At 34.3% G+C, this 17,160-nt stretch overlaps 1 protein-coding gene across 2 annotated transcripts in view; it reads right to left on the reverse strand.

Moving 5' to 3' along the window:
* The window catches only part of PTEN (phosphatase and tensin homolog), a 90,403-nt gene that overhangs the window by 61,080 nt on the left and 12,163 nt on the right, over window positions 1–17,160 (reverse strand). For both annotated transcript variants that reach the window (XM_035008573.1, XM_035008572.1), the window contains exon 2: window positions 5,529–5,613. In XM_035008573.1, the coding sequence (XP_034864464.1) occupies window positions 5,529–5,613 (85 nt within the window). The remainder of the gene's footprint in view (window positions 1–5,528; window positions 5,614–17,160) is intronic.

Consider the following 17,160-nt stretch of genomic DNA (forward strand, 5'->3'; position numbering starts at 1 on the left):
GGAGCCTGCTTAAGATTCTCCCTCTGCCCCTCTCCCTGCCCCCTCCACTGTCTCCAATACTGTGGAAACCAATCAAGGAAATCAATCATTTAAGGTAAAATTTATTGTATATATTTTATATGTGTGTGTGTATATATATATACACACACACATATATATATACATAATTTTACCACAATAAAAAATTATTCATCTGCAGCTCTATTCATCCTCAAACCCATATTCCTGCTTCTTCCCCAAAAGTAACCATCCTCAAATACTCGTATTCTCTTTCCTGGTATTTAATTCAGCATTTCTACAATACATACATAAAACCGCCTCTTGTAGATTTATCAATTACCTACCTATCTGCTGCCACCGTAGCACCCCCACATTTTACTTCTCTTAATCCCAACCTTCAATGGCAATATGACAATTCTGGGTTAAGCCACCCAATAGATGTTAGTATTTGCTTCCTATTCTAATTCACCTGTTTTTCTAAGAATCTATTATTTTCCCCAAACATTTCAATATCCACCTATTAGTTCTACTTTTTTTTTCCCCCCTGAAGCCCTCTGTCCTCCTGCTGCAATGAGAACCGGCTGCTTTTCAGCTTGTGGTACAGTTGTCATCCCTAGACTCTGCTTTGGTGCTTCTGAGCTGGATCCTCTGTTTACCAAAGCCCCTTTCTTTTCTTTTATGGTTTATCCTCTTACTTTGTTAGGGCACACGGTCTAGTAATTTCCTAAGAAATGTTGAATGGATACATATTTTTTGTTGTCCTTGAAGGTCTTTCTTTCCTCTTCTTGCACTTGACTGATGGTTTGGCTGGATACAGAACTCTAGGCTGAACATAGAACTTGTAAAGTGCTGTTCCTCCATCTTCCATCTTTAATTCTTAGATGCTGAGAAGTTAGATGTCATTTATATTCCTAATCCCTAAGTGATCCCGAAAGCTTTTGAGACATTCTCATTATTTCTGGAGTTCTTAAAGAAATTTTGTAATAACTGCCTGGTATTGGTCTGTTCCTTGTGCTTGGCACTATATAGCTCTCTTCAATCTGGAAACTCAGATCCTAAATAAATTTTCTGAACTATGCCTATATAGGGTATATACCTCTGGTGTGTATATGTATGTGGTAAAACATTTTGTCCTCTGATAGACACGGCTACTAAGAAAATCAGCTTTGGAATCTGACAGACTGGACGCGACCCTCAGCTCACTACTTACCAGCTGCGGCACTTGGGGAAGTTACCTCTTTTAAACCATATATGAAATGGGGACAGGTTAACTCTAGAGATTTTTAATAAAATGATACATGTAAACTGCTTATACAGCAGCAACCCATGTATGTAAATAAATGTCCAAATGTTACCTATTATTAAAATATCAAAAACTAGATTGGTGCAGATACTATAAACACTGTCAAATCCATCAAGGCTCTGCTATTTAAGGAAGTAAGACTAACAAAAGAAGTGGGAGGCAGCCAACGGGTATAGGGTTTTCTTTTGGGGTGATAAAAATGTTTTGGGACTTGAGAGAGGTGGTGGTTACAAAATATTGGGAAGGTACTAAATATCACTGAATTGTTCACTTTAAAATGACTAATCTTATGTTACATAATTTTTGCCTCAATAAAGAAAAAAAGGAAGCAGGAAAAAGAAAGGCAGTATGAAGGAAGAAGTCAAAAGTTGTTGAAAAGGGAGAATGGAATTGATACTCTTTCCTCTAAATTACTGTGAAACTTTCCTCTACATACTTTCTTTTTAATTCTTTGAACTGAATAGCCAATAAGGATAATGTTGGGAAGACAAACACTTCTTTTTTTATCGAATATCAACATATAAATAAGGTTGATTAAGAGATCGACATATAACTAAGAGATGATTATTTGAAATTTCTTTGGGAAGAAAATGTATAAAACAGGAAAGCTGGAGGATGTGTATACATATACATATGAAAAAAAGCTGATAGTAGAGAAGACAATGGATTAAGTCTTTTTTTTTTTTTTTTAATCACTATATATCAGAACACTTAGCTCTAAGCATTTCCTTACAACAAATACGGGAATCTACCCGCATCTAAAATCTTTTCAATAAAAGGGGAAGTAAATTACTTCCTACTGATTTCAGACTAGGGGGAAATATTGTTATATGCATCTTTTTTCATTTTCAACATTTCCCAAAAGAAACACTGTTTAGAGAGATGTTATTTAATACAGTACAAAAGAAAAGAGAGAAGGGGGAAGGAAGGCAGGGGAAGAGAAAGAAAAAAAGGAAAAGAAAGCAGCATATTCGAATTTCACTCTTGGGAGATTTACAAGGCATAGTAGTGTATTAAAGGTTCTGCAGTAAGAAAGCCAGCTCACCTCTCTTAAACCTACATTTGTCTGATTTATTAAGTACAGAACAGTTCTTAAGCTATGTCTGTTAAACACATAATACATCATTTTGTTAAAGACTGCTTAGATTTATACCAGATAACATATAAATTAGGGTAACTTCAATATTAGCCCGAGGGATAAGATTACCACACATATCCAAGAATAATCAATTATCTGAATAAAACATTGTTTCAAATTACCAGCTGGTCACAGCAAGAGTTTAGTGGCAGTAAAGGAGGGGGAGAGAAGGTGGGAATAAGCGGAAAAGAAGAAAAAACAATCTGGTAAGAGTTAGCTCTTCAACTTCCCTTGTTGAGACGTCCTTGTCCTGCCCTGTCAATTCTGATTATTAAACCAAACATCTGCAGTTAAGGTAGTAAAAAATTCCAGCTTGGTTCACTTCTCCCCCACTTTTTATTTTACATTAATTCCTAATCCTAGGAGGAAACCTCAAAAGGAGAAGTTAAATATTTGTCACTTGAGTACCTCCAGTATAAAATTTCACGTTGCCATAACAACCCATATCCCAAAACAGTTAAATACTACATAATTTAAGCAATAAAACATTTGCAATTCCAGTTTCTTTTACTCAGAGGAAAGATGTACAACACCAACAAAATCTGAACCTGGCACAGGATTTCTTCTTTGGGGGAAAATCATAGAAAAAAACATGGATTTAGAGAAGAAAAGATAATTTTAAATATTCTTTAGATATCCCAATAGGGCAAAGGAAAATCCAAATGGAAATATATTTAAGAGAAAATTTGTAAGAAAATAAAGACACACTTTTAGGAATCACTACTGATAATTACGACTGTCTCTAATATTGTGGGAACCAATCATGGAAATCAATCATTTAGGTACTAGAGACAGCCAATCCCTTGGAGATGTTAATCCTCACAGGCAAATTACTTGGAAGTTATTTCACTTCATGGGGAAAAAGCTACAGCTACCTTCCCGGTCACTGTTCGTCCTTTTTCTCATAAAAGCAGCGGAGTGGAATTAGCAACTGCAGCAAACAAAAGCCTCCCTAAGCCCTATATCCTCCCAGTCAAAAAACGGGGGAGGGCAAGACAAACCAGGCACCACACAGCTATTCTTCATTATTTACATGCTACTACCATTGCCATTACCAGAGGGGTGACAAGTGCTAAAGCAACTATTGGCTAAATAACCAACCATACACATAAATCTCTTTTAAGGAATAACAGATTTGAAAAAGACAAAAGCTAGATAAAATAAACTAGATACATTAAAGCAGATAAAATAAACTTCAACCTTGGTTACTGATTACAAATTAAATGTGTGAATCTTAATTCAGTGGCATAAAGGTAGGAGTTACAAAGTCAGAAGATGAAAGATCAAAACACTCGCAGCACAGTGTTTTCTTGGTGAAATTATTACAATCTAAGGTCTGAAAATGAAATGTGTAGACCCAGAAACCAAACTTTATCAGTAACTTAGGATGATTAGTCAGCTTCAGTGACTTATTCACAGTCGAACGAGAGCAAAGAGAAGAAGCAATGCAAAACTAGCACCCCAGGTAAATTTACCACAAGGAGGCCCTTACAGTGACCAGAAACCTGTCCTCTACCCAGAGTATTCATACTCTTTTTCCACATGAGTACTAATCTGATTTGGTTGAATTAGTACTTGGTTGAATACAGAATTATACAGTAGTAATATAAAACAGATCAACCTGAAGATATCTCATCTAGGTCACAAGGAGGCTTAATAAACACTCCTGCACTACAGGAGAGAAGACATGTCTGGTGACTGCACTGCTCATTTTCCAGATTCTCCATCTCTCTCGATGCAAAATTTACACCCGTCATTCTGTTTTCCATCACCCACTGCATTTTCTGTAGATGTGTATTATCACTGACTAAGTCGTATCAAGCTGTTGCTCTTGTGGATCTGTGATGTTTCGCATCCTTCCAACTGTGTCCTGCCCAACCATGAGAAGACACATTTATTTCCCTATTTTCAAGTTCTTAAATAGTACTTCTGACAGCTCCATGTACCTATAATTGTAATAGAAACTATAAAGAAGTAGTTTGGTTTTTCTGTACTTTTTGTACATACTGATACTGATTTAATAATTCTGAACAGAATATAAACACTACAACAGTCCAACAGGACACAAGTCAATACTGCAAAATGTAAATATATACATCGATTCAAGGCAAATGGCTAAAAATTAACCACTTAGAAAAACAACTTATGGCTAAGCTCATATAAGGACACAGATAGGCTCATATACTTAGACAACTATTATAAAAGGATTCTACATCTGCATACTGCTTTACAAAGTGCTCTCCCACTCATGATAACATTAATTCTCATCAAATATTTAAATTCAAAGTCTCCAAGAAAGAGATTTCTGTAAGAGGATAAAGGAAATAATCCAAAATTTTAAACTTTAAAAGCCATTAAATTTTCTACTGACGTTTACAGTTAATTTTTCATACATATATATTTTTGCTTTGAAATGAGAAAATATATTAAGACTATATAAGAGACACAAATTCCTTCTCTCATAAAATATATCATGCACTCTTAGGTTATACATGTATTAAAATTATTTAAATCAGCCTTGAGAAATACAGTTTTGAGTTGAATAATAATTACACTTAGAAAATTATGCAAGTTTATAAAAGAGACAAAGTCAGGCTTTGGTTTGCCCAGCGATTCCTGTCCAGATCCTCTGGTACCAAATACCTCCTCAAATGCTTAGTATACTTATGCCCCATTATAAACTGTTCTATGTAAAAAATAGATGGTTATCAGTTATCTCTACCTTAGGATGAATAAGTTTAAGTGAATGAATCCACTTGAGGATCTAAACCTAATCCCCAATTGTGAAATAAAAGACAAAAACCATAGTGTAACGGAATCCAGGAATTAACCTGGTAAGAAGCATTAAAAGGAGTCCATGATATCCTGTCACATACACCTGATCATGTCAAAGGTTAGTTCTTATCAAATGAGTTGTATCCCACTGAGGTCCATTAAACAAACAAAAAGCAGTTATAGAGCACCAACATAATAAAAACAGAGTTTACATGACAAAGCACATCATTTTCTAAGATTTAGAAGTCTTCTCTAAATGAAAATACAGCATGAATACATCAATATTTGAAACAGAAAATTAAGAGTTCTTACCTTACTACATCATCAATATTGTTCCTGTATACGCCTTCAAGTCTTTCTGCAGGAAACCCCATAGCAATAATGTTGGGATAAATATCTGAGTACTTAAGTTAAGGAAATATCTGAAATATACAACAATGCAAACTACATGTACATGTTGTAAAACATCAGCTGATTATAAAAATCACTATACCTATGCTAGTAAAAGGTTGTCAAATGTATTTTTTATAAACTATCATGTGTAATTAAGAAACACAGGTAAATACATTAATTCCAAAAAAAAAGTCCTCAAAATAATTATATGGCAAAATAATTTTCAAATCCCTCTACCTAGTACATTAAAAGGGCCCTTAAGGAAAAAAGTAACTTCCACGTTTACAGTATTTAGGCATGTATACATGAAAGACAAAAACCAGACTTTATAAATCAGAACTGAAGTTACCTTGGGACAAAAACCAAGTATCAAAATAAAAACAAAAACAGCTACACAACTTCTCATTTCTCATGGTTACAAAAGGCACCACAGCACAGAGAAAAGTAGATACAATCAACAATTAGGAAGCCAGATTTAAGACCTGGCTATGCCTCCATCCAGTTGTATAATTTGGACACGTGACTTAACCTTTTCAGGCTTCAATTTCCTATTCCACACAATCAGGTTGAGACAACCACAGTGATCGCTTCCAAGTCCTTGGTATTTGTGACTTGGTAATACTGAACTTAGAAACTTATTCTCATTTACCATCAAGGTGGTCAACATTTAGCATGCCATTCTACTCACTTATGTTACACACTATAGTTGGCATAAAAACAAACTTCTGTGCTCCAGAAGAATCTGTATCAAACTAACAACAACAACAACAACAAAAAAAAAAAACCACAAGAAAACCACAAAAAAACCACCAACCAATCTACATTTCTATGCATTTGTCGACCATGGCAGCGCTCATTTCTTCTTGAGCGCCATTATTCCTTTCTCTAATCTCATGATTTTTCTGACATGGACCTTCCAAAAACAGCCAAGCTAATCTGCCTCAAGCCTCCCTTCAACACCATCCCTGAAGTTCTCTGCCTGCCTACTCCTGGACACCATTCGTTCTTCAAGGACAATCCAAAATTCACCAAATCCAGTGCCTTTTTCTAGATCTTTTTTCTTCACTTTCTGCCGCTTTCACATTATTGAGTTGATTTCAGTATTATTTTCAATCCAAAAATAATTATCAAGTTACTAAAAGCTTTTATTTCAGAATTATTTTTTTAAATGGTTTTATCCATAGTTTTACCACACAATGATTGGACAGACCTAAACATATTTTAAGAAAAAAAAAAAAACCACAGGGGTGCCTGGGTGGCTCAGTCTTAACAAATTGCCTCGGCCTTTGGTTCAAGTCATGATCCCAGGGTTCTGAGATTGAGCCCCGCGTCAGGCTCCCTGCTCAGTGGGGAGTCTGCTTCTCCCTCTCCCTCTGTCCTGCTCATGCTCTTTCTCTCTCTCAGTCTCGATCTCTCTCTCTCAAATAAATAAAATTTAAAAAATAAAAATAAAAACATCTAATAAAAAAAATAGACCACACACAACAGCATATACAGTATGCTGCTACCTTTTGTATAAAAAGATATTTTTTTTGGATAAAATAACATTTACCCATATATTTGCTTGAATTTGAACTTCTCAACACACACGTGCAGTCGCACACACAATGATAACTGAGAAACTAATAAAAATGTTTGCTAAATAGAGAAGGGGTGGCGAAGGGAAGAAACATACACTAAAAACAGCAACAAATAAACCCAATTAATTATCAAATTGATAACCAGGAAATAGGGTTTATTTCCCTGGTGTTATTTGGACACTGCAGTTTACTGTACTTCTTGGTAGGAAGCACTCTAAGAACAAAAAGAACTACAAAGAGGGGCGCCTGGATGGCTCAGTTGGTTACGCATCTACCTTCAGCTCAGGTCATGATCTCGGGGACCTGGGATCTAGCCCTGTACTGGGCTCCCCGCTGCTCAGCAGGGAAGTCTGCTTCTTCCCCCCCACCCCCACTTGTGCTCTCTCTCATGCTCACTCACTCTTTCAAATAAATAAAATCTTTAAAAAAAAGAAAAAAGTACTACAAAGAAATTTTAAACTTCTTCTGAGAGTTCATTTTTACTAATATCAGTACTGATATCCTCAAGCTTTTTTCTTTATATTGTAGAAAAAAACAATAAAACTTTACCAATGATTTTAAGATTCATGATTACAGGTATAAAATCAAGAAATCAAATAAAAACATTAATTAAAAATATTAATATGAACTCATGTTTACAAAAATCTATGTTCTCTAGGTCTTTTCACTGAAATGGCCTAAAAGCATATCAATCTGAGCAGCAAACAATCCTGGGATGGACCCAGATTTCATCTCTAATATGTAATACATTAAAAGGTACTTAACTCCTTAGAACAACAGTTGGTGCCAGGTCTGGGGCAGGAAGGTACAAGATGAGTCTGGGATATCTTTTTGCGCCAGAAGACAAGGAAGGTATTCAGGGATTAATGGTCTTTATCAGACAGATACAGGAGCTAAAATGAAGGACATCCCAGGGCCTAAAGTTGTTAACAATCTGAGTATCAAAGAAAAAATGTAAATGGTAGTAAATTAAAATACCCTAAATAAAATTAAAACCCTTGAGTCTATATAAAGACACTAAAAAACAAAAACAAAATATTTTTCATTTATCACCTTTTGAAGTGGCTATTAGTTCTTTCTTTACTTTGAAAGTAGATTAAGGGGGAAATTAAGTATTTACGCTACTTTTCTGAAGGTTCTGTATTTCAGGGCAACCAAATAGCCCCATTTCATACAGTAAAAGATCTACTTTACAGAAAAACACCAGTTAATAAACACAAAAGAACAGAACTTTAAAAATCATATTTTGCAAACCCTAATACATTTATTGATTTATGCAAGGATCAACAATTGGTTCTAAACCAACAGATGAGTGGATGATGAAGAACTGAACTTTCTTAGAGAGCCAAAGTAACACCACACAAAATACTTTCTGATGTAAGGAAACCAATATAATTGAACAGCAGGCAGAAAAGAGCGCCACCACTCAATTTCAGTGGTCAATCTAAGCATCACCAAGGAAGTTAAGTAGAGATCCTATAACTTCCGATGTGATACAATATGAAGGACATAGCATCATCTATGATAGCCAAGGTATCTTCAACCTGAGAATCCACCAACTATTTAGATATAAGTTTTAATTTACAGTAAATACAAGAGACAGAAAAAGAAGCTAAATGACATGAGAATAAACTGGACAAATTCAAAAGGTCTGAAGCACTTGACCCAGTCTCTGCTCAAATGTCTTTTTAAAAGGCAAGGAGAGGAGGGATGGGTAGCTAATCTTGATTTAAGAAGACTTAAGGGTTCTAAGAGCCAAGTTCATAGGTACAATGCTATCATACAGGATATTGTTCTAAACAAACCAGCCATAAGGAACATTTCTGAGCCAACCAGAGAAATTTGAATATGATCTGGGCATTATATGAGATGAAAATTTACTGAAATGGAAAAGCAGATATTATTGACTAAAAAAAAAAAGGTTTCAAGAGAGAATACACAGCATTATGCCATACTGACCTAAGAATGCATATATACCCATTTGCATACATGTAGACAAAAAGATTACAAACTAAGGTGCTAAAAGTAATCATCTCTAAGTGGTGGGAATATGTATTTTTCTCATTTTTGTTTTATATTTTCTGTTGTTGATACAATGCACCTGCACTATTTCTATAATAGATTTTTAAAAGTTGTTTGTTTCATAGTTATCTCCAAGTCTATTTACTAAGTGTCATGACAAAATATTGTCTTGTCCTGCATAACTTAAATTCAGCTCTGTATGTAGTTCAAAAAAATGCTGAATTTCTGTCAAAATGTATATATGTATATACACATATATATAATGAAAAAAGACTTAAGCAGCATTTACTACATGGCAATTTTTGTCACTTTAAGAATATAAAAATTCACCGCCAACCTCAAAGGGTTCTTTTACTTCAGTGGCTCCAAAACCATCAGGATTATCATTTTTAACATTACAAATAATCACTGTCATCTATTATTCTCACATAAGTAGTTCCACCTAAAAACATAGCTCAATTCAAAGAGCTATGTTCAATTACCAAAATGTTTTAGGTATTATGTCCACTCATGAGAAAAAAAAAAAAAAAAAGACTGGAGACTCAAATCAAGCCTGTAGCAATATTAATTCTTTTTTTTTTTTTTTTTTTATTCATGAGAGACAGAGAGAGAGAGAGGCAGAGGGAGAAGCAGGCTCCCAAGGAGCAGGAAGCCCGATGCGGGACTCGATCCCAGGACCCTGAGACCATGACCTGAGCCGAAGGCAGACGCTTAACCATCTGAGCCACCCAGGCGCCCAATATTAATTCTTGAAGGTGAATAAACTTTACTTCGTGACGCCGTCTTGGGAACACACTCAGAAAACAAATGAGGCAGCCGTGGGACCCAAAGCAGTGGCAGATGCCACCAATCCAGAATTTCTACCTAAAAATTATAAATAGATGCCAGTCAAAAATATAAATTGAATTTTTCTGAGCAATGCAACAGAAAAATATTTTTTAATCAAAGAAATAATAATTACTGCTACTAACAAACTTTCCAGCTGGATCCTTAATTTCAGTGAAGGTAATATTAAGATTTTTAGCCTTACAGAAAAGCACAGTAGTACAAAGTCCCCTGAAATGCAGTCATTTTAACCAGGACTAAAGGCAAATGTATCCTTGCACTATGAATACTAACTAATAAAGTAAATACGGTTGCACAGGACTTGGTTAACTTACTTAAACAAAACCATTTGTCCCTATACATAAATGGAGAGGTTATATACTCATTAAAGTAAACTCAGTTGGCCCCCTCTTTCATTCACTTAATTATTCAAACACATAGTGAACATTCTGTGCAAGGGGCACTGAGAGCAGAGGCTAAGTAAGCAGACTACCGCACTGCAAGAGTCCCCACTCTATCAGGGAAGACAGACACACGGACATGCAACGGTGCCACAGGCTCTACTGAATATAAGACCAAGATATTTTAAGAGATACAGAGAGAGGGATTAATTCTGCAGGGGCACAGATAAAGCTTCACAAAGTAGGTGATATGTTAGATAATCCTTAAGAAGTAAAGTCAGACATCAGTAGACAGAAGAACAAACAAGAGCAATTAGAACACTCCAAGCAGAGGACAGAACAGGGATATGCAAATACATACAACACCAGGAAAAAGCAAGCAATCCAGTGCAGTTCACAGACACTGAGCTGTATGGAGCAAGCAGGACAGAAGCCTGGATTTAGTTTTAAGGATGCTGTGGCAGGGAGTTCAATTTAACCAGACACAGAAGGAGACAAAGGCCAGAATCAGCGTGGTGGTCTCTTGTTTACAGAGCAACAATCCAATCCTTCTTTTACATAGAATCTGGGCATTCAGTCTCTTGAAGATTTCACTTTCCAAGATTCTCACCTTCCTTATTCATAGTTTGAGATTTTACCCAAGACTTTAGCATCCATCATAAGTTAGAAAGATGCAGAGAACATGTGCCACGGTACGGGAAATACATTCCCATTTAATCCTAATGACCCTACAGAGTAACAGTCCCATTTCATGAATGACAAAATTGAGGGTCAAAAAGACTGAGTAATTTGCACTAAGTTCCACAGCCAGTAAGTACTGAGTTATGATTCAAACCAGTTAGGTACATAACCCAAAGCCAGGCTTCTAATACCATGCTGCCTCATAAAAGATTAAGATTTCTTATATTTCCAAATCAATAATAAAAATATAAAATTTTCAAAGGAAGCAAGTTCAAATGAAAGTGAATCTACTAATCAAATGTTAAAACTGAAAATCTTCTAAAAGACAATACAAAAATCACTGGCATTTCCAAAACTGATGTCAGCAATTAATGAGTACTAAATTGTAACACAAATATTTCTTACGCCAAGCATTACACCAATACATGTCTAATATGACTTTTTTGCTTCCCACTGTTAAAATTTCTGACATACTTTTTTAGACAATTTAAACCAAATAAAAATAACTGAGAAAACTATATATATGATTTCTAATACAGAACAGCCTTAACCTGCACTTACCGGATATACTTTTGAATAACAAGTAAAGGGTTTATTATGAAATCTTATCTAACGACTTACAAATGCTGCACATAAAGAATTATACTAACTAGGTCACTGAAGGAAGCCAAATATTTTTGCCATCTAGTGATCTACAAAAAGAACATACGCTCCAGAGCCAAGCTGCCTGGATTTGAACTCTATCTTCATTAAGTAATCTTTTGCAAGTTACCTATCTTCAGTTCCCTGTGTAAAATGGGACTAGTAAAAGTACTTATCACACAGGGTTGTGATAAGGATTAAATGCATTAATATATGGAAAACGACTAGAACAGAGTGACAGTTGTCTATCAGATGAACAAATGGGACAGACCTAGACCATAAGGGCTCACTGTAACTATCTGGGTTTTTTTTTCCAGTGACACTGACAATTGAATAACCTAATCCTTCTAAAGAGCATCAAAGCCTAACAGAAACCTTAACTGTTTGAAATCTTGACTATATCAATTTGCCTTTTAAGTATTTAACTTAAGAACAAATGTAAAATATTCCCAAATTTCCCAAAGGGAGGAAAACAAAAGCCTTCTTTCCCCATGTTATCAGTGACTACATGCAGTAAGTAGAGAGGGAGAAGAAATGCACCTGTGTGTGCATCGCACCTTCTGTCAGGCCTAAGCTGGAGAGCCACCACTGCTACCAGAGATCTGCAGGCACGACACATGACCTTCAGTAGACATACATACATGACTTTTGCCCCACCTTGGAGCCAACATGTTCAACTTGTTTTATTTAATTAAGGTATAATTTACATACAATAAAATATAAGGTCTTAAGTGATTTGTTGATGAGTTCTGATAATCATATATATTATGATGGACAGTCTTGATTCAAGTGCTGCAACAATCCCACCTCAACCACAGAATACTGACCATGAGAAAGAAAATAATAAATGGTAATTAAGTTCTAAAGCCTGTCCACAGAAGTCAATTTCACCAATAATATAACTGACCTACTATAAAATAATGTGGCTACTATATGAACTAAACAAATTTTTATTGGTTGTTCTAAGCATCCAATCCTGACTTAAAACACGAAGTATGTTCTAAGTTACACCAAATTAACAAAACGCCTTTAGAAAAACAACATGTGAGCTGAGATTTCATATTTACCTTGTCTCAAAATTTTACTTGAACCTAAATTAATGTGGTTTACACTACAAATTTAGCCAGAATTTTCAAATAGAGGATAATAACCAAAAATAGCTCCTTAAGCCTTATCATATGTGTTCCTGAGTAGAAACAGTCTTATTTTAAGTATAATTATTGAAAATAAAGCAGTCCTGAAGTTTCTTTGTAGTACTACTCAACATAATACATAGATATACTTATCCCCAAACAACTTATAAACTAAAATACCAGTATACAGTACTAGTATTCAAACCAGTAACACTTTTTTCCTGCCATAATTAAGAAAAATTATTTCCACAGATCACATATAAGCTATTTTAAAAATTCTAGTTAGCTGGAAGTTAACAATATAAAGCTGTAACATACATGGAACACGAATGGCAAATAGAAAGTGACACACAGATTTACAGAGGTAGTGATCAAAAAGCATCAAAAGCAAATCTGAAGTTGCCTGGCTCAGGAGAGGGATGGACCCTAAGCTAAATCAGCAGGAGTGAAGGAATAAAGTCACTAACAACAGAAAACAAGAAGAATCGAAAGCTAGTTAGCAAATACCAGGACTTCACCATTTAATTCTATTTTCCAGGAATTTCTGGAGCTTTTCCCCTGCTTTCTGTCAGTGCTATCAACCAACAGATGCTTAAAGATCAGGTGAGAGGAAAAAAAATTCAGCCACTGATTCATAAGCTACATCAGGTCTACATTTTTTTTTCCAACAAATTTTAACAAGTTTAAATTTAACAAATAGTTTTCATGTATGTCACAGTTATATCCATATTATCAACTTTACTAATCAAATTATGCTTTAAATAACTGCCACTCGCATACACTTATATGAGAGTCTCCTTTAATGAAAGATTTTATATTTCTTACTAGATTTTATTTTTCTCTATTAAATGTGTAAAATGTTTATATCTGGTTTCTAAATTGAAGATTCATATTAGTAGGAAAGCAGAAATAGGAGTTCGCTGAATTTTCCAGCTGATAAAGTGCTAATTACTCATTATTTGAGAACAATTTGTCCTAACACATAAAGCATATAATCATTCCTGTACAGAGCAAATTAATGCAGCCTAAAATCTTATTTTCTAATGTGAAAAGGGTACATAAGTACCAAAGCTTGAACTACAGAAATATTAAAAGAAAGAATGCTCCAAAAAATGGGGGTTTTTTTAAGAATAAAGTATAGTGATCAGAAACAGCACAGGACAAAGGAACATTTAAATATTTCCTAGGTGCCAGGCCCTGCACTAAAATATTTAACGCATAATGTCATCTAATATATAGAAGACCAAAGTTCCATTCTCAGCTTTGCAACTTAAAAGCCTATGACCTCAGGTAAGTTACTAAATCTTTGGGCCTCAAATATTTCTGTTTCTTTTTTCTGCAAAATAATGATCCTAACACCTGCTGTAACTTCTTTACTGATTGTTTTAAGGATCATATGAGGTATCTGGACATATCTTTAAATCTATAAACTGCAAAGGGCTATTACAATTGTTATGATTTGAGGTTGCATGGGCTAGAAATGTCTTGTTATTTAATTTTAGTTTAAATGTCTCATTACAAGGCAACTCAATATGATGTTTTTATACACAAATTATAAACGAAAATAGTTCCAATATATTCACTTAAATTCACTTTAGCATAAATTTTAGGTTCCTTTTAACACTTCTAAATTAACTCTGCCCATAGTGCCAAACCAGAAAGGAAAACTGACTGCATGTAATTTATGAGCTTTACTGCAGCTTTCTACTCCTCCAAACAATTAGGACCTCACAACTTTCTCTCAAATTGTTACATTATACCAACTTGCCTTGACAGAAAAGTTTACACATATTTTTGCTTTGAAATGAAGTTTCGATCTCACTTTCTAGAGTTCTTCTTTTTGTTGTTTTGTTTGTTTGTTTGTTTGTTTTAAGTAGGCTCCATGCCCAGCGTGGGGCTTGAACTCATAACCCTGAGTTTAAGGGTCTCATGCTCTACCAACTGAGCCAGCCAGGCGCCCTTACATCTTACTTTCTAAAGGAAAATATCACATTCTTCAAAGGTAACATCAAGAATTGCTAGTAATTCTTCTACTTAGTAGCAATAGCATAAATTGGTTCATTTGGCAAGAAATCCGCAATCTGTAACAAAGAGCTATGAAACTGTTTTACCTTTTATTCCAGAAACCCCACTCTAACAATGCACTCTAAGAAAACAAAGTAAACCAGACAAAGATATCCACAATAGTGCTGCTTATAAAGGAAAGAAATGGAAATAATCCTAACACAGTACAGTAAGCAATGCATGATATTTAGCCCGAAAAAATGTTAACTATATAGCTTTAAAAATGACAAGTACCCACTGACAGATAAAAATTAAATTGTGAACAAATACCTAAGTATATAATTATGAGCATATGTACATTAACAAAGAGGGAAAGATAATTTCTAATGACAAATACCTGACATAGAATTAACTTTTCCTATTGTTTAAATTGAAGATTACACAGTTTTAAACAAATACTTTTTAAAGGAAGAATCAAGGCCCTCTGAGCTTCATTTAAATGTAAGCAACTGAGAACCACAGAAAAATATCTTATCAAGTCACTGATAATGCTAGAAATACTCTAAAATCCAAAGTACAGTTTTTTTGTGTATTAGCTGAGGGATTATTCCCCTCAACAAATTTAATCGATTTTTCTTCACAGCTGTTATGAAATAATGTATCTACAACTGTTCAAACCTACATCAGTGAACCTCTAAAAATTTAAGTTGCCCAACTAACTGGTTTTAACGAGCATAAGAAACAATTACCTTCTTCCTAGGTCTCTGGATGAATACGATAAGGCTGATTTCCTGTTTCAGAACTCTGCTGCTGTTAAAATACACACACGCACACCCCACCCCACCCCCATGGTTCTGCTCCCACTAACAAACATCTAAGACTCACCACCAATGACAAATCAAATAAAATATGGTTTAACTTACAAAACAACTTTCAGAAAGATCGTCGGTTCAACACGCATTAGACATACTTGTCAGCATTATATACCTGAACTAAGCCAAATGCTAACTCTAATTTTCTACAGCAAAATCATAATAAAGTATATGAAAAATAAAAGTTAAAATTATAACATTGATCCAGCATTACTATAAAGTACATAAGAGTGTATCTTTTATGCTCTAATCTTTATATTCATTGTTAGGTTTATGTTACTTCTGTAGTTCATTTCATGTAGTTATAAAAGCCAAGCTTTTTAATCATTTATTTTACCAGATATAACCGTCCAAAACACTAGGTTTGGACTGTTCCCTAAGCCCATTAATTTTTACAGACAAAAAGACATTCATACAGGTAAGACAGAGAAGATGACAAGGGATGTATCAATAGTTTGAGAACAAAGGCCTAGCAGTATTTAGTGCAAATTCACTATTAGTAAACTGCATTCAAAAAAATAAATAACAGATTCCAACATTTCCAACTGTACTGATCTTTTAGATACAGCCATGCACTAATTTCCTAATATTCGAAAACTACTACACACACAAGGTACTAAGAAAAAAAAGTTCTAATACAAAATGTATCTCCAGCAAGTGGGTTTTCATTTTCCTACTAATTAAGCTAAAACTGTAAAATTTTTAAATTTACTTCTAACAATCAAATTTACCTTTCAATGAAAGCGCTGCTAATTTGAACCATTTTAATGGAAGAAAGCTCCAAACAAGTGTGTGCTAGACTGCTTCATTTTATATTTGGCTTTAATATAATAAAACCAGGTCTCTTTATTTTATATCTAAGCAAGGAAATCTTTTAGAAATGACTAGCCTTTTTTTTTTTTTTTCCCCAAATGGCAAAAATAGTTTTGCCTAACTGCTGTATTTTAATCCTGGATAAGAATAATATAAACTTGAAATACAGGTCTATTTTAAAATATGAAGGCACACATATTGGCATTCATTACTACATTAGTAAGAATCATATTACTGATTTTATTATAACTGCCTTGTTCTAATACTGAAAAATATGATTCATATTCCCACTGAGGGCATTTTTATCATTATATCAACTTTATAATCACTTGAATAAGTGGATTATAAAAAAAAAACCTGAAATTACATATACTAAAATACTAGTCAAAATTCATATTTTAAATTTTAATAATATGCAATTTTTAAATATACTAAAAAATATGAGAGCAAGTCTACATTGCTTGGTTTGAAAAGGTAATACTCTTAATTTTAGTCAGCTACCCATAAATGCTTGTTCCTGAAGCAGTATCATTTTAGTATAAATCCAATTATTACAACTGGGGGAAAAAAAGCACAAT

This window comes from Mirounga leonina, unplaced genomic scaffold, assembly GCF_011800145.1.
Source record: "Mirounga leonina isolate KUSES-001 unplaced genomic scaffold, KU_Mleo_1.0 Mir_152, whole genome shotgun sequence".
NCBI classification, from domain to species: Eukaryota; Metazoa; Chordata; class Mammalia; order Carnivora; family Phocidae; genus Mirounga; species Mirounga leonina.